This window comes from Metopolophium dirhodum, chromosome 8, assembly GCF_019925205.1.
Source record: "Metopolophium dirhodum isolate CAU chromosome 8, ASM1992520v1, whole genome shotgun sequence".
Classification (NCBI taxonomy): Eukaryota; Metazoa; Arthropoda; class Insecta; order Hemiptera; family Aphididae; genus Metopolophium; species Metopolophium dirhodum.
In genome coordinates, this window is record NC_083567.1 from 36236001 (window position 1) to 36255251 (window position 19251).

At 30.2% G+C, this 19251-nt stretch overlaps 2 protein-coding genes across 5 annotated transcripts; one reads left to right on the forward strand and one right to left on the reverse strand.

The window, feature by feature from the left end:
• Positions 1-177: 177 nt before the first annotated feature.
• LOC132950485 (uncharacterized) lies at positions 178-7305 on the reverse strand. Of its 3 annotated transcripts, none has more exons than XM_061021975.1 (4): positions 7169-7305; positions 6785-7053; positions 2326-2510; positions 178-839 (listed from the first exon to the last, which is right to left on the reverse strand). In XM_061021975.1, exons 2-4 carry the CDS (start codon positions 6945-6947, stop codon positions 642-644), a joined length of 546 nt encoding a protein of 181 aa, XP_060877958.1. In that variant the 5' UTR covers positions 6948-7053; positions 7169-7305; the 3' UTR covers positions 178-641. The 3 variants fall into 3 exon arrangements, with proteins under 3 accessions (XP_060877958.1, XP_060877959.1, XP_060877957.1); XM_061021976.1 differs by having other exon boundaries at positions 6785-7015; positions 7113-7250; XM_061021974.1 differs by having other exon boundaries at positions 7113-7250.
• Positions 7306-7458: 153 nt separating this feature from the next.
• LOC132950484 (importin-11) lies at positions 7459-18714 on the forward strand. 2 transcript variants are annotated; one of them, XM_061021972.1, is made up of 20 exons: positions 7459-7807; positions 8670-8827; positions 8928-9028; positions 9088-9201; positions 12599-12821; positions 12893-13064; positions 13128-13391; positions 13651-13806; positions 13907-13947; positions 14020-14202; positions 14940-15272; positions 15376-15540; positions 15961-16153; positions 16219-16298; positions 16564-16721; positions 16828-16924; positions 16985-17151; positions 17213-17305; positions 17437-17593; positions 17751-18714. In XM_061021972.1, the coding sequence occupies exons 2-20, from the start codon at positions 8699-8701 to the stop codon at positions 17850-17852; spliced, it is 2928 nt and encodes a 975-aa protein (XP_060877955.1). In that variant the 5' UTR covers positions 7459-7807; positions 8670-8698; the 3' UTR covers positions 17853-18714. The 2 variants fall into 2 exon arrangements, with proteins under 2 accessions (XP_060877955.1, XP_060877956.1); XM_061021973.1 differs by lacking the exon at positions 7459-7807 and adding an exon at positions 8228-8400.
• The last annotated feature ends 537 nt before the right edge of the window (positions 18715-19251 follow it).

Sequence of the window (19251 nt, forward strand, 5' to 3'; positions counted from 1 at the left end):
GGTAAAGATTAAAGGGAAAAATAAATTCCAAATCACATTTATTGACATTTTATTCCATAAAGTAATTGTTCTTGAAGTATTCCTAGATAGTTTTTTCTTTATCAACAAGCTGATGAATTTTAATAGAAAAAATTCTTGTACGGTAGGATTACAATCAATTAAAAATATCTCTGAAATAAATCTAAATAATATTTTTTTATTTATAAAGAATATTTACAATCTATGTTAGAATAGCACAATAAGCAAATTAGATAATTTATATAAATTTTAATTTTTAGTAATATGAGAAGGGAGGCCAACCAGTAATGGAACCCAACGTGATAAATTATTTTATAGGTTAGTAAATCTCTGCAATATTTTCTCTTGAGCCGATGGGTGGGATTTATGAGTTGAATATTGGACGAGATTTGTGATACTAATGGGTTAGTATGGAAAAGTAGCTAGGAATAAAAAGATTTGTATTGTTTAGTGGCTAATTGGTCAACTGATTCCATTTTTAGGTCAGAGTGTAGTGTGAAGTTAGATACAAACCAAGGTGCGAAGGTTATCCACGGAGAGCCCTTTTTTTAGTTTCAAGCCCTGCAGGGTATACCTAACAAAGCACATGTCAAAGTACAGTGTAAGTAGAGTTTTTACTTTTTTTAAACAAAAGCAAAATGTTTTGGATCAACTGGAGCGTGATAATCGTTGGGGTTGCTCATTCGACTGGTGAACCGACTATCCTTTTTGAATAGATGCGCCAAAGGCTTGTGAATGGGTTGCTTAGCTTTATCGTACTCGTACCGATTAACCGGCACAGACATACCGTTTGTGTTGTACAATGGATACTTGGCGCATAGCTACAAAATAAATACATACACCAATAATTATATTTCCTGTTCAATTATAGATGTATAACTGCATGTCATTTGGGACTTGGTACAATATTAATGTACAAATTATAAAATTAACACATATAATATAATATTAGGTAGCTGTATTTTCCTTACAGTTTAAAATTATCTGTATTCTTACGTTGGCTTTTTTAGATGTTTAAATTTGTGTAAGTTTTAAATATGTAATACTTAAGTTACAATTTAAAAAAAAATACCTGCTTTAAAATTGAAATAGCCTAAATCTAACCAACAAGGGAACATGGATAATGTTCCTAACTTTCAGTTTTATGAGTGGTAATTTAACTGTAATATTAAAGCAAACTACACAATTGTTTTTGCTGGACAAAAATTTGCTATGTTGCACGTGGGTCATAGAGAGAAAACAAATAGTCAAATGACAGCTTCTTAATAATTTAATGGGAGAGATTACGTTAGCAATAAATGTGACAATTAAAATAAAGTGTTGTTATGAATTTATTAATTAAAATTGAATTTTATTATTCTATCAAGTTTCCACTTGTATAACTTATAGACGTTTTCTATGTAAATAAAATTTAAATAAATTATTTATTAATAATTACCTAAGTACCTATGTTTATATGTATATTTTGTAATAACTAATAATATTACAAAATACTCTATATTTAATATAATATTTTTATAGTAAGGGGTTACCAAAATCCAAAAGCTGTAATTTGTTGAGGAGAAAAATGGTAATATATAGATATAACTTGATTGGCGAAAAATGGTAATGTCGATTTAGGTGGAAAATTGGAACACCCCATAAACTTTTAGAATATAATATAGCTCCCTATTTCATATTCGCTAGTTATCATAGGTGCTAATTTGCAGTTAAACATTTAACTTTGAGTTGTCTATATTGTAGGTTTGGCTATAATATGGACTAGGACCTAGGGTGCATACATTCAGACGTCCCGAAAATCTTTATCACAATTTCAATATGTCCGAAAAATATAATTCATTGTTATAAATTTATATTAAAATTAAGTTGACGGTTTTTCAGTATCTTTCGTTTTCATCATACTTATTTATTTAACAGATAGATTTTGAATCTTTAAAATTATTTAAAATATTAAATAAATAAAAAAGGCCGTTGTATGTTAGAAATGTATTCAATTTAAACTAAAGTACCTATTATTAACAGTTATAAACAATGAATTGTTATTTAGTTCCTAAAATGTTATCTCATTGTTTGTTTATTTATTTTTTGTTCTATTAATATAATAAAAAATCAGAGAATTTTACTGTACTGAGACCTAATCTGCTAATCTGCAACACATATTTATTAAATTGTTTAAACTATTGTATATGTATATTATTTACACGACTCTAATAAAATATGTTTTAATACTTGTAAATTTAGATTTTTTAGAAAAAAACTTTGAGTGGTTATAACAATTTCTTAAAAAAAAATGACGCATCTACATACTTCTTTGTCCAATTGTTCTCCTATTTCTTTTGGTTTGAACCCTTTGATTTTAAATGTACTGTTGTACGTAGTTTCGAATTGTCTATTTTGATCATAAAAGGTCTTTGATTTAGCTGCCAAGTCGTTCATTACTTTTTCAGTCATTGTTTTCCACAAATATTCTTCGAATTCTTTTCTTTTTCTCTCTTAAAACAAATAATTCATTAAATACATTGATTTTGTGTGTACATATAGTACCTACATTACGTTATTAAATGATTGTTCTGTTTAAAATGTTTGTGAATTAAATAATTTCACACTTTTTATAATTGTTTTACAATTTGTACAAAATATACAGGGATACGTCTTGTATACACAAATTTGACGTGATTACATGGTAACAATATTTCAATATAGAACAAGACTTATTGTAATTTCATGTATAACACATATTTGAAATTTTGAAACCATCAAAACAACAATATTAGGCATATATAGAACAAAAAAGTTAATAGGTATTAGATATAATTAGTATAAATAATTAAAATAAACAATAAATTGTCAGCCAATAGCCCAGAATGTCCAGACTTAAGCCTTAATTTTTGAAATATAAATATATTTGTTAATGTTCCATGAAATAAAACAAAACTATAAAAATTGTATTTAGGTATTTTTATATTTATACATACCAACTAAACAAATAAATATTAATACAATTTTGCATATTATTTTACATATGCAGGAGACGGGCGGCAGTGCCAGCGTCGCGCGTCGTCGCAATGTTTATTATTATTAATTACTTTATCAAGACATCTGATTTCCAGAATTAATTCCAGTATTCTAAAAACAGACTAGTTTGGTGGCCGCGCGCCCACGCACACTTATTTTGATGCCGGGTGCCGGGTGAGGTTAATCATTCCAGTTAATATCAAATAATTTACTTACTAAGCACTGTGCGAGCTGTCCCCCACCTAGCTAGTAGAGCGGCTATATACAATATATAGACTGGCTATAGCCAGTGGCCCGAGGCAGTATATTTAACTGCCTTGGCTGGCGTTTTGCGCATGCGCCATTCACAATATTGTATGTGTTTAAGCTGCACACCCGTATACCCCCTCCCATTCATTAACCTAGGCAACGCCGGTAACTGCCTCGTCGAGAGTCGATGTTGAACCTTTAGCGGCGCAGCGCGCACCGGTCGCAGGATTAAACTCAAACGGCAAGGTTATTATTATAGCTTATAAATTAAAACGTTACTGGGACGTGATTTCGTGAGCGATTCTCCAGTTTCATGCAAGTTTTATACAAAAAAAAATTAATATAAAGTATAAAGGTAAATATAATTATGAAATTATGAAAAAGTAAAAATTATCTAAAAAATTGCGCCCCAAAAAATATTTCACCCTAAACACGTGCCTTGGTGGCCCTATGGGTAAATCCACCCCTGACAATATACATTAAACACCCTTTAGACTAATTAAATAAAACTACTAATCAACCTTGACGCACCAGAATACGTAAACACATATTATGCACACTCATAGTCTATTATACATTATCATATTACATACACAAATACTAAGTAATTTATTATACCGTTTTAACGTGTGTGATAGTAGCAAGGGTGGCCGCGGCTTCTTACACTTAGAACTTAGAAGGACCATAATATTCGAATGGGTCATTGACCTCCCACACAGCTGCACAAACCACGTTTGTATACAAATTTACGTATACGTATTTCTACATTATATCCCTTTGTATACAAAGTACAAGCCATAAAACCGTACTACTATAACCTTTTCATTTTGTAATTTTTATTTTACTTTATCAATATATTACCTATATTACTGCATTATTTATTATATTTTGATTGAAATTAAATTATTGTAACAGAAATATTTATTTTGTTTTAATTAAACATTTTTTTCTTAAGTTGTTTTTACTATAATAAATCATTATTATTAATTTAAAAAAAAAACAAATGAGATGTATAATAGGTATTATATCTAAACGGATATATCTAAACGGCTTGGAAAAAATTACTGAAGTTAGTGACAAATTAACTGTCATTATGATTGAAATTGGGAACAAATGCACTTTACCAACCCCCTCACGATTTTCAATTTTTTTTTCAAACGACTTTTTTTATGCTTATAACAATGGTGTAAATTTTTCTTATTGAAAACTATTATTTTAGAAGTTATAGCCTTCCAAAGTTTATGATTTTACGTTTCTGTGCTTGCGCGCAACGTTATTTGACTGCTACGCGCAGCGCCTATAATTGGTGATTGGTGAAATCAGAATTTGGCGCACTAATTTAGTTTCGAAGTTATAGCTAATCGAAGTTTTCAGTTTATATTATTATAACCCATAAATACTCATAATGCTACATTTTTCATCGGCTGAACTGTTGCGAAAAAAGTGATGTCTGCGTTGCCACTCGCCCGTTGCGCAGCGCTCGGACAAATATCCCTTGATTTGTTATGTGAAACCACCTTGGGTACTGGGGTAGGCCTAGGAATTAAACAATGTTGTTAAAAAGCAATTATCTTCAGGAAGATAACAGGCTAATGGTTACATATATAAAAAAGGTGGGTAAGTGAATGTCACTCTGCTGTACAGTAGGTTACAAGTGGATCACTGTAATAAATGGTGTTAAATTTGAATTCAATGATATAATATCATTGTATAAGAAAAACGATTCTCAGCGAAAACGGTCAGTTAGCCTATGATATTACCAAGAATATTTGATGATATTATTGTGAATAAAGTAATTTATATATAACCTATTTACGTGGAACCATGTTTTAAATTTTCAATCCTAAGTTATAAAAGTTGAACATTTTATACATTTTTAAATACAAAATAATTAATAAATTTCAAATTTGATAAATTTTGTCAAAATTCGAATTTGAAATGCTTATAAAAATAAAATTGTGTCTATGTATTTTCAATATGTTCAACTGCTATTGTAACATTATATCAGAAGCCTTGCATTAAATTTTCACGTTTTTTTACCCAACAAATAAAATTCTATTGATATTTATAGAAAAAAAAAACTAAAAAAATTGAAAACTGACAATGTCTGTAAACAGCCCAAAAAGAGTCAAAATATTTTCAAAATTTTATCGTGTATAGAAAATACTAATATAAACATTCAGTGAAATTTCCAAGTATCTACAGTCATTCGTTTTTTATTTACAATAAAATAAGAAAATCGTTACATGAGAAATCGAGTGAATATCAAATGTTGTAAAAATATAAATTTCAAACGCTCATAAAAATTTAATTTGACTTTCTTGTAGACATTTTTTTTTTTTGATAAAGGTAGACAAACTTATGTAAAATTTTTATAAATTTCTAGCTCAAAATAATTTGCAAATTTTCGTCATTTTTACGTATTTTGTCAATATTTGAACTTTAGATGCTTATAAAAAAAAATTGCGACTATGGATTTTTAATTTTTTTTATCTGCCTTTGAACCAAAATGTTATGGTGTATAGAAAATGCTAATATAAACATTCAGTTGAAATTTAATGTACCTACGGTCATTTGTTTTAGAGTTGCACCAAAAACCAAAATCGATTTTCTCGAAAACAGATTTTGCGTAAAAATTCCCGTTTTTCCTTAATTTTTCTTTTGTTTTTCACGTCGCTTTTGAAAACTACTGCGCAATTTTTACTTTTGACCTCCCAAAGTACCAACTAGATTCACTTTCCTATCAGAAAAGTTACTCTTGAAGAAAATCCAAGCACTTTTACTGTCCTAAAAGGTGATGACAGACACAAAAATAAAAAAATAAAAAAAACACACATCTTTGTAAAATCAATACATTCATCGATTCGCTCAGAATCTAAAATACAAATCGTTTGAAAAGAAATTGAATATTGTGAGGGGGTTGGTAAAGTGCATTTTAGCCTGAAATTACTAATACCTTATGTTCAAATATATATTAAAATATCCCAAAAGGCAAAATTAAACCGCAAACCATTAGATACTCAAATTGTCAAATCAGGGTACAATATGGTGTTATTAGTTGATGATTAATGGTTATGCAAGAATATTTTTGCATTTTTACAAACAACTGAATATGGTTTACTAAAAAGGTATACTACCATCGGACTTTGCAATAAGCCTATAAGTCCACTGGCTCTTGTACATTTTTTTTTATTTTAATAGGCTATACCCGTACAAAAAGACTCAATTCTCAATTCTCAAATGCCTACGACATATTATAGATCGATGATGAGAATAATTACTAAAAATGCAATATAATTTGCCTTGAAATATAGCTTTGCCGGAATAAATACAGGTTTCTACCTATTCCGTCGCGTACTCTAGTCTAAGTCGGTTCAACGGCCGGTTATCATCAATAAACCTATCCACATAAAATGTAATTTCGATATCGGCTTTACATACCTACATAGGTAATGCCGTAATGGCATTTGCAGTGGCTTTTATCTTAATAAGCAATAATAACCTTTATCGTCTAGTGGTTTTTCGGCGACAGTCTTAGGCGGTTGGTAAGTCACGTGCGTGGTCGACTGCCGGGCACGCTCACTTTCGCCACCTGGCATCTCAAACGTCTGCCGCCGGCTACTGTTCTTGTGCGGCCTGAGGACCGTTTCCTTGTCGGCAGACATTATACTGGTAGTTGGTACAGTACCCGTATAATATTATCATATACTTAAACCGAAATCGAAAATACGATCTATATCGAATGGTGAGGAAGCAGCAACGATTGAAATACTGTAATAGTATATATAATTATATTGTATAATGTTAAAATAATAATTTTTAATAGGTACCATCTACACGGAAATACCAAACGATAACCCAATGCCCTCACCATGGATAAGTATACCTCTATAATACCTTAACCCTCGCTGTTTGCAATATAAACAAACGAACTATAACGAAATCCTCGCGTCCGTCGCCACGGGTACCACGCGCCACCGCCGCCAATGATATTATAGTCATGTATCGATCATGCGCTTCCGCCAGTTTAGGAACCACTGGCGCACAGCAAATATCGTCACGCACTGGAATGAGGTTAGGATTAATAAACGTCCGTAAAAAACATACGACCCACCACTACCAGTCGCCACTCGTCAAAACTAAAAACTCCATAGTCTTTTTTTTATACCTATAATAGTTTGTACTCACTACTCACTAGTCACTAGTCAGTAATCACTGCCATCGACAACAACACAAGTACACAACGCGAACGTAGGACGCCGCATATTAATAATAATATATACCTATATACTACAACTACTACTACTATTAATAATAAAGTATTTTATCGATCATCGTCGGTGCAATTTCCGTGTAATCATTGCTGCGACTTACGACGTTATTTAGTATTTACGTTATACACACGAAAGTCGTCTCGAAAACGTGTGTGCGCTCACGTTCTGTTTGTGTGCGAGAGAGTGCGATGAAGATCTGTTCACGGATTTCCCGTTGATCACGCTTTGAAGGATAGTAATCGACCAGCCAGGTACCCCCATAATATTTTCTTTATTACCAGCCTCCATCCCTCGAACCGTACCCTTTGTAACAGTTGCCGGTAGTCCAGGGGGAGGGGTCGTTTATTCGATATTTTATTTCCCGGATCCACAAACGGCTTTAGACGGACCCAATGAGTGCACTCATTCGAGAACGTCCCGTTCTGCAGACGGGCTGTAAAAACTAAGGTGTTTATTTTGGTTTGTTGAATCGCTCATTGAATGCCCGAGTCATCAATCCATGCCCCAGTCCGAACAGTCAATTCCCAGACGTACAATTCTGTATTGATGTAATTATTTTCCACTAGGGATTCAAGATAGACACAACTTTCTTAACATATGTTTCTTATCTTTGGAAAAAAATTGTTTCATACATTTACAATATTGGCCACAGACTTTGATCTATATGAGTAACATCAAAGATTCAACTATTCTGTTATTGTTTGCCTAAAAAGAACCCATATTTTGTTATTAAATGTGGGTGTATTGTTATTAGTGTATTACTGATAGAACCATCATATAATTCAATTGATACAGACCGGGCTTGTGTTATGAATGACTCAACACAATTTTACTGTTTCTTTTTGTAAGTCAACAAACATTTCAAACGTTTAAAATTCAGTATACCTAAACAAAATAGGTAGTTGGAACCTTTTGGGATACATTTTAATATTATTTAATTCTAAACTAACATTTTTAAGCATGTCAGTTTCAATTGTAATTTTTTGTTAGCTATTATTATAGTTATTATAATATCATAATAGTACCTGTTAAATAACAATGTTTTTTTTTTACGTATGTTGACATATGATACAAATTGCCTTTTTGTAGATCAATAACTTATTTTATTTTCAGATTAATTGTTAACTGTTTACATAATCAGAATGGAAATCGAACAGTTAGTTTATGAAACACTCCTGCAGGCGAGTAGTCAACATCCTGATATGTTAAAACCTGCTGAGCAAAAACTTAAAGAATGGGAAGTGGAACCAGGATTTTATTCAGTGTTATTCGTAATAAATGATTTTTCTATGACTAAAATAAATTTGACTACCTATTCATATTTCATAGTATAAGTATCTACATATAGTGTACATGTTTATTGATTTTCAGAGAATATTTTCAAATCAATCATTAGATTTAAATGTTCGTTGGATGTCAATTCTATGTTTTAAACAAGGTGTAGAAAAATATTGGAGAAAAAACATTGAACAGTATGTACCTATCATATAGCATTAAGTTTATCAATTAGTAAAATCATGATCTTTTATAGTGGTATTTCCGAAGAAGAAAAAGTTACTCTAAGGAAAATGTTATTAACAAATTTATCAGAACCTGTTCCTCGACTTGCCACTCAAGTCAGTGTGATCATCGGTAGAGTTGCGAGGTATATATTTTTTTTCTTAGATATTTTAGTAATACAAATTAAAGAAGGTAATACATCATCTAAGGAGGAGAAAATATTTTGATTTGTAAATCAATCATTATTTAAAGTTTATCTTAATGTTATTATGACATATTAATATGTGATTCTTACGTTTTTTTTCTTTTTATTTTTCAAAGAAAATATTTATAGTATAATCTATTCAGAATAAGATTGAACTACTTGGCTGACCAAAACATGTTTTTTCCGCACATCAGTGAGAGCGTTAGCACAGGCACCTGATGGCCGATGACTGTCGGCCAATCACAGAACGCATAGCCATCGCATGGAGGGTCAGGCACTATTCGGTGGATCAGTCTGCATGTGCGAAGTGGTTTAATCTTATTCTGAATAGTGCATAGTATTATCACAGATTTTCATTTAATGTGTGGTATTACTTGTAATAATATGTTTTTTTAAAAAGCACAATTTCAGCATTTAGTACTTTTAAGTAGTAATTTAACTTTTAAAATTGAATTCTTTCCATTTCTTAGTAGTTTTTTTTAAATAGAAAAAACACCAAATTATGTTGAAAGAGTTTAAGCATCCATATGTTTTAACAAAATCTTAATAATTTATAGATAAATCAATTGTGTATTTTTGATTAAAATTGTTTCAATGATCTAATAATATATAATTTTCACTATTTAACGTGAATTACAAAATTTATTGTAAAAACCAATTTCTAATACCTATATACTAATGGCATTGTTGTTTCAACTATTTTAATTGTTAATTAATCTATTAGATATACCTGTAGTAGCTAACCTACACCAGTATTTAATTAAATTTTTTAACTGTTGGAATTTAATTATCAAGTCAATCCTTAAGAATAATAATTACAAAATAACTTATAAATTTTATAATCCTAAAATTCAATCAAGTAAACACAATACAAACAATCAATCTTTACCTGCAAATATTACAAATCTGATTTCTGAAAAACTGCGTGTACGCTCAATATTCTGGCCCACGAGAATCCATACGTAAACCACACATCGATACTGACGTACCCAACGTCTGCTGGCCAAATTTCCTCCCACCATAGTGCCATTCCCACCACTCAGCAACGTGAATACAGCGGCTCATAAAAACACAGCTAATTAATTGCTGTTTTGGGTGTTATATGATTCTCCATATTAAATGAAAAAAATTTGTTATAAACTTATTACATAAATGACACAAAAGACCAGTTATAAAAACGAATTTGTCGAATTTCTTAAACGTGTTTACTGCTATTGCTACATATACACGAATGTCAACGACGCCTATCGGCGATCGTTGCTGGCCGGCTTCTGATCGGTATGATTCGGGGTATGGAAGGGAAACCGATGCACAGCAACGGACGTGTTTTTATGTATGGACTCTCGTGAGCCGTAGTATAGATGGCAAAAATATCATTATCCATCTGATAAAAAACTGTTTAACCATTTAGCAAACATTATAAAAAAAATAATATTAAAACATAAATCCGAATTTTTTGAAAAAAAGTACCAATCACTAAACCAAACAGACAGCTCTCTTTGGAAAACAACTAAAAATTTACTTAGAATAAAGGAACAACTCCCTCCTATAACCAACTCAGACGGCTCCTTGGCCATCTACGATATTGAAAAAACCAATCTGTTTGGTAAACACTTATCAAAAATGTTCACACCTCATGTCGATATAATACCAAACTCTGAACACTCTGAAACCATCGAACAATTTATGAACAGCCCTATGTTATCCTATGCCCTATGTCTTCCTATGTCATTACCTGCTAAATATACCTCGCCAAATGAAATATTATTTTTAATTAAAAAATTAAAAGATGGGAAATCACCAGGTTATAACCTAATTACCAATAAAGTCCTGAAAAATCTTCCTCGCAAACCCATTCTACTTATTACTTTTATCTTCAACGCTATGCTAAGACTTTCATATTTCCCACTAATATAGAAGTTGTCAACTATAATACTCATACCAAAACCAAATAAACCAAAGACTCTAGCCACCTCCTACAGGCCTATAAGTTTACTTCCAACTCTAGCTAAACTATTCGAAAAAATAATACTCAAAAGAATCAGTCTGATAAACTCATAAAATTATCCCAAACTCTCAATTTGGTTTTAGAGCAAAACATTCCACTGTCCACCAAATTCACAGGTTGACAGACAAAATATCATCTTCCTTCGACATGAAGCAATTTCGTCCTGGTGTTTTCCTGGACGTAGCGCATGCTTTTGATTGAATGTGGCATGAAGGCCTACTATACAAACTCAAACTTTTTCTACCTGCACCATATTATCCAATTATTTGCTCATATCTCGAAAACCGCTACTACAAAATCAGATATGGAAGCTCATACTCATCATACTTTTGCATTAAAGCTGGTGTGCCCCAAGGTAGCGACCTCTCTCCTGATCTATTTAATATTTATATGGCCGATATACCAGTTGCAACAAACACTACTATGGCTACTTATGCAGACGACATCGCAATATTTTGTGCTAATAATGACCCTTACGCAACATCTAACTGTCTACAAATACACTTAGATTCCATTGACAACTGGGCAACCAAGTGGCAAATAAAAATAAATCCAGACACATCTGTTTATGTACCATTTTCTTTAAAAAGAACAGAACCTGTTCACTTTCAAGGCACTCAATTTCCATCATCTCCTAATGTCAAATATCTCAGCATTACGCTTGACAAAAGATTAACTTGGGGCCCACTCCTTTAACTAAAAATAAAAACCCTCAACAGCCACCTACATCTACTTCGTCCGATTTTAAAGTCAAAACTACCAATTCACACCAAGCTTATTATGTATACATGTCTCTTGCGACCAATATGGGCATATGCAATCCAAATTTGCACTATACAAGCATTCCAGTCCATTACCCTTCGTATGATGACGTCTGTACCTTGGTTTGTATTCATCTCTTCAATACACTGACCTAAAAATCGAGTCCATTGACCAATTAGCCACCAAACATTACAGGTCTTTCTATTCTAAACTATTTTCCCACACTAACCCATTAGTATCGCAAATTTCATCTAATACTCAACCCATAAATCCCATCCATAGGCTCAAGAGAAAATATTGCTAAGATTTGTTTAACCTCCCTCTTCATATTATTCAAAGTTATAATATTGTATATAAATGATCAAATTTACTTATTGTGCTGTCTAGCATAGATTGTAAATAACTATTATAAATAAATAAAAATAAAAAAATAAAAAAGTTTTATATAGCTACTTATTTTACATTTTTCATAATATTTCTTTTAATTAATTTGTTTGATTTGCCCATTCCTTGTACTTTATAGGTATGTTAAGTCAATTGTAAAATGTTATCTTTTTTAATTTTTAGGTTGGATTGGCCATATGATTGGGGAGATTTGATGCCAGAACTTATAGAACGTATTAAATATGATCCACAGAATCGTGCATTATTATCTATGCATCATGTGGTCAAATCATTAGCGGGGAAGCGATTGTATGATAGTATAAAACTCTTCCAAGATGCTTCCAGCCAATTATTCCCAAATTTTTATAGCCATTGGGAACAAAGAACAGATGCTTTTATTAAAGAAGTAAGTTCTATAAATACATTTGTAATAATATGTGTTACAAATTTAATATAATATGTTTCTTTTACATACAGATGGAACATGGAAATGCATCTCCTCCAGTTGCCAAACTTTTGGAAGATGCATTTTATACTCAAAAGATTTTGTCCAATTTTGTATTATATGGTTTTAAATCTCCTTATCCCAGTGATGTCAAACGATTTATTTTGGCTATTTTCAATAAAGTTCGGCCTATTATTGCTTGTCGTAAGTTAATTAAATTTTGAAGTGCAATTGAACTGAAATTGAAAAAATTATTTTTTATTTTAGGTGCTTACTATCCTGATTTAGTTGAAAAATTTGTATGTCGTATGTTTAAAATGCTAATGGCAATCTTAGAAGATCATCCAGCTGAATATCTGGATTTCATTCAACCAACTGTTGAACTGGCTTATTTCTATGGTTTTACTGCTGATGGAAACACTGTTGTCTTTGAGAGATTCTTAATACAGCTTTTTAACTTAACCAAATTAATATTAATTTGTCCTCAGTATAAATTACCACGTACTAATGGCCCTGTTTGTCAAATGGATGGTAAGCTATTTTATTTTTAAAAATAATTGTGATCATTCAACTGATCTGAAAATTGAAACATAAACTCTTTAAAATTACAAATACAATTATAAATGTACCTATAGATTAAAGTATAAAATGTGCGATTATCAAACATTAACTGTTTAAAAGTATACTATTAACATACTACTGTCACAATATTTTCTAACACAACTTTTATTCAATCAAATTTAATTTTGATATACAATACATAATATAGTACATTTTAACATTGTTTTAGAAACTGCAAAACGAGTATCAGCTTTAGCAGTTCAACATAAAGCTTCTGTATTCAAATCTGATAGATTAATGATAATGTGTCAACAATTAATATATAAGTACTTTTTACTAACACCAGCGGAATTAGAAATATGGGATAGTGATCCTGAAATGTTTGGTAAGTGGTTCATTATAAGTTATAACCATTAATTAAAGTTAATTCATTAATTGAGTGTATCATTTTTAGTTAAATTCTAATTGCTTATTTATTATTACAGCTACTGATGAAGTAGGAGAATATTGGAAGTATAATTTAAAAGTAAATGCTTTTTTGGACATTTATTTAGTGATTTGACAAATATAATTGAAACAAATTAATTGTATTTTTTAGGCGTGTACAGAATCTTTATTTATGTCATTATTCCACGAGTTCAGGGAGCTGTTGACACCTAGACTTGCGGCAACCATTGAGTCAAATAGGGAGTTTGTTGACCCTACTAATTTAGAAGCAGTATTAAAAAAAGATGCCATTTATAATGCATTTGGACTTACTGCATTTGAGATGTTTGATATTGTAAGTATAAAAATACCTATCAATATACGACAGACTTTGAAAAAATTGTATCAATTGTACCTATACAGAATTTCTAAACACACATTCACACTGTCCATCGTTCATTATTTCTCTTATATTCTCAGTTCAGCTATTATTTGCATTTGTCAAATGATACTGCTGTGTTGAACTTATATTAACTTATATTCAATATATTTTTAATTTAACCCTTTCACTGTTACACTATTTATCCACTGAAACCTGTGTATGCTACGTAAAATAAATATTATTTTTTTAAAATTTTAATTTTGAGATCTATATGATCTTATTATTTAAGTTTAAAAAAATGCGAGCCAAGATTTCCTAAACTTGTACGGTTATCGGCAAATGAGAATATTATAAAATGCAGGGACGTATTAGTATGCCTAGAGCAGTGAATGATATAAATGTTTTGGACGTTATAGTACGTCTGAAGCAGTAAAAGGATAAACAATTATTAATACAATAGGTAATTTTTTTTAATTAACAATAAAAATGAAAAAAGGAATTGATGTGTAAATACAATGGTGGATATCATAAATGTATTAGAACAATGCAGATCGAGGCTTAAATTTGTACAATTCGATGAAATGCACAAATATGCTCTTCTGTGTTAAGATTTATTGTCCTAAAATAGTAAAATATATTATTTTTAAGTGAAGCTAACCAAAAGAAATTTGACTTATTTGATGATTTTCTTACTTGATTTTTTGTATTAGATAAATTTTGACGATTGGTTTAATACGACATTACGCCAGGAGTTAATGGAATCTCATGGTCATTCACGTGTATTGAAGAGACGTGTGGCGTGGTTGATTGGTCAATGGCTTACAGTTAGACTAAATCCTGAATACAGACCTGAATTATACAATATACTTATTGGACTTTTAAACCCTGAACAAGATATGGCTGTTCGTTTAGCTGCGACGTCTACTTTACGTTGTGCAATCGATGACTTTGATTTTAGTTCTGAGCATTTTATTGAATATTTGGAACCAATGGCATTCTCGTTATATAAACTTTTAGTTAGTGTCCGAGAATGTGACACAAAGGTATTAACATGTCTCCATTATAGTTAACATTTTTAAACACTATTCAAACACATATTGTGTATAATATATATTTTATTCATTCTGTGTTATGTTAATGTTTCAGTTAAATGTGCTACATGTCATGTCGTTTATGGTAGAACGATTAGGTCCGATGGTTGAACCTTATTTTGATTCTTTACTTCAGTATCTGCCAAAATTATGGACAGATTCAGATGACCATCACATGTTACGCTGTGCAATTATTTCCACATTAACACAAATTGTACGAGTAAGTAAAATATTTAATTTATTTACTTTATAACTATGTTGTTTAATTGATTAGGTTAGTTGTGTTCGGTTTTCTTCACAAAGCTTTCTTTTACTTCAATCTATACTCTGTTCAACGAAATTAACAATGCTATCCAAATGAACGCGCTCCGCCGTCTCGATGTCTAAATTCTCCCACTACAGAGTACCTGAACGTGTTTGCAGCGGTTGCGCTGGTTAAATGTAGGTAATGCGCGGATTACAACGAGTTTTGGTCGCCGCAGAGTTGCACTCTCGTTGAACAGAGTATAGTGTTATACGCATGTTAATTGTTCATTTAAGCTCAGAGTTTACATGTATAATACTGCTGTTCCCTCATAAGAGCACAATCTAGTATTATAGGCTGCTTATACTTAGTTCTTTTGTATTTTTTAAATTTTAGGCCATTCGAACAAAAAGTGCTGAACTGACCCCATTTCTAGTTCCTATTATTCGATATAGTGTTGACATTAAAGAAAAAGCATACATTTATTTACAAGAAGATGGTCTTGAACTGTTATTATCTTACATTGAATCATGTGCAACATATAATGATGACATGCTAAGTTTAATCAATTATCTTCTTCCATTACTAGGTAAGCATAGCATTAGAATTTTTTCTATTTAAATTAATTTTATTAATGGTTTTTATAACTTACAGATTACTCTACTGAACATCTAAAAACTGGATTAATGATACTTGAAGCTTATGTTCTAATAGCACCAGATAGGGTCATATCGGCAAGTACTATTGTTTGTAATCTAAAAATAATGTATATATATATATATAATATTTATATGAACAAAATAACATTAAATAATGTATAGAAAACTTTTTAAACATAATAGATTAAACAAATAAATTATATTATATTCAGTATTGTTTTTACTTTATTTTTTAAATCATTTGTTTTGTATTTAAAGAGTATTATCAATAATTATAAGCTATAATAGTTTTACAAATTATATTTATTTTTTTAACATTTAACATTTTTTTTTTTTTCAGGAATATGGTACTCAATTATTTAACTTAACTACATCTTTAATGAATGATTTAAAAGATGAAGGAATTGTATGTATATTATCATTATATGAAACAATTATAAAAGTAAATTTACCGCAAACTATTGAGTTAATGATGGTCGTTTTAGGACAAAACTTAAAGTAAGAATTATTGAATTTGTTTTAAAAGCATACTGAAAATAAAAATAATGTTTATAGATAAATTAAAAAGAGAACTATTTTAGTTAAAAATTTACTTATTTTCCAGGTGTTTATGTTCTGGTGAAATGGGTTTAGCCATAAATAGTTGCCGGTTATCTTTAATTTCTAGAGTTATATTAAATGATTCAAGTATTTTTATTAAAGTAAATAATTTATAATTTTGATTTGTCTAAAATTTATTTTAAATGGTTAATTGTTTGTAGGTTGTAGAACATTTATGTATTACCGAAAATGGAAATTTAATGAATTTTGATAATGTACTTAATAGAATAATTGAAGTTTGGTTAGAACGAATGAATCAAATTGCACAAAACGATAGAAGAAAATTATTATGTCTTGCTTTAGCATCACTTTTAACTTGTCAAAAAAAGTAAGTTATTAATTTGTTTGCTTGAATTTATTGTTCATAATATTTTTTTTTTTTGTTTTAGACCAATTTTAGAATTATTTAAAGAAATTATAACTGTGTGTGTAGAAACCTTAAATGACATAATGAGAAAGACTGACGATGGAATTTATGCAGAGTAAGTAGATTATTAATTTTGTAATTTTCAATACACAAAATATCATAAATATGGTTTGTCATAAAATAAAATAATTATTAGATCACTTGTCCATAATATATTATATTAGATTTACTTGTTTGTTTAAATAGTTCCATGTTAATGACTGACGATTGCTCCAATGTAAGCTCACGGGCTAATTCCGAGTGCGAATATCAGTATGAAACCGAACACAATGAACGTCAAAGATGCCTGTCGCTCAAAGACCCTATTCACTGCATACCATTCCATAAATACCTGCAATCTCAAGTAAGTAAACATTATCTAAGGTGCTATTGTCTTGATAAGTGGTATTTTACCAACTGTAAAGAATGGCTCTTAACACTCATTTGTACTTCATTTTTAATTATTGATGTTAAAGTGAAACATTACTATTTACTAATAATAACTTTTGATTGCTTCACAGTTGTTGGCTTTGCAAAATCAAATTGGAGAACAGCAATTCCAAGGTGTTCTTATATCTAAGGTCGGCAGTGATATACTTGAACAACTCTATGTGTACATGTAACATGCAAAAATAGATCAATGCTACATGCCTCGTTCTTCCACTCTGCTTAAATTGCCTTTTTCTATAATAACTATGTTATATTATTATACAATCCATAACATGATTGTGAGATGTGTAATAGCGTGTAACATAACCCAGTTTTGAAAAATTTCAAAGAGACGTTATGTTTTAATTCTGTTTCTTCACAAATATTATTTATAAAGATTTTTTACTCGCAGCTAATGTGTCGGATCGGTGGTAAACGTATCATGTTACATAGTTACTATGAATATTTCAGTGTCTGAATACTTGGTGAAGCATATCACATACACCACTATAATTTAACATTTTTAGTAGCTTGCCATTGACCCAATGAGAATAATATATACTAGTCAATAGTCATTAATGAATAGTATGAAAGTTGATTAATTATAATTATTATGCTATTGATGGTAACAACAAACTGTAAACTTTTAAAGTCTGCCTGCTACTTTTTGCACATATCTTTTTGTTTTGCAATATTTGTTCACTGAAAATTGTTTCATCGATAACGTGTAGTTGAACCAGTACAAATATCACCTTAGTAAATATTACATTTTCTTAGTTTCTAATATTATTATTACTGTTATTATATTGGTTACCAATACGTTATTCTGTTCAACAGCGTTCGTTGGACAGAATAAAATACTAGACACTATCTGATTAATTCTATATGTCAATATGTGATAACATTTTGTCTTGTGTTTAATTTATTCTTATTTTAAGTGGGCAATTTGTTGCTGTTAAAAATGTTATTTAAGTGTTTATTCTTTTTATTATTATAAATAATAATTAATAATGCATGTATGTATGTATAAGTATATTATAATAATTATACTGTTAATGATTTTATTTTTGTTTTCTCAGTTTTGGACTTGCGATGAAACATTTTGTATAGACTTGTGTAATTTAAAATTTTTATTAACATTTTTATGACAACATATTTTAAATATCTTTATGAGACATAACATCAAATTAAAAATAATATATAATATTCAATGAAATAATAAATTTACATTATTAGTATGTTTTATACCATAGTTTACATATTATTATGACCTATATAGTTATATGTTGAGTATTTGTCAAGTGTTATTTCCTACTATAAAACCTTCAAAATTATAAAATTGTGTACAATAATATAATTATTTGTGGCTCGGTGTGTGCATTCAATTACGTATGTATTTGCTCCGAGTGTACGCATTGGCCGGTATCATTAGCTCCTGGATGGGTGACCACCCGAGATTTTTAGTCATATATCCTTGCCACACACACAAACATTTTAAAAATGTATAGTACCCCCAGGCTAATGACCTCATTTGTCAAAGCCTTAACCCAAAAAAATATATGTATATAATTATTTATTAGCTCAAAATTCAAT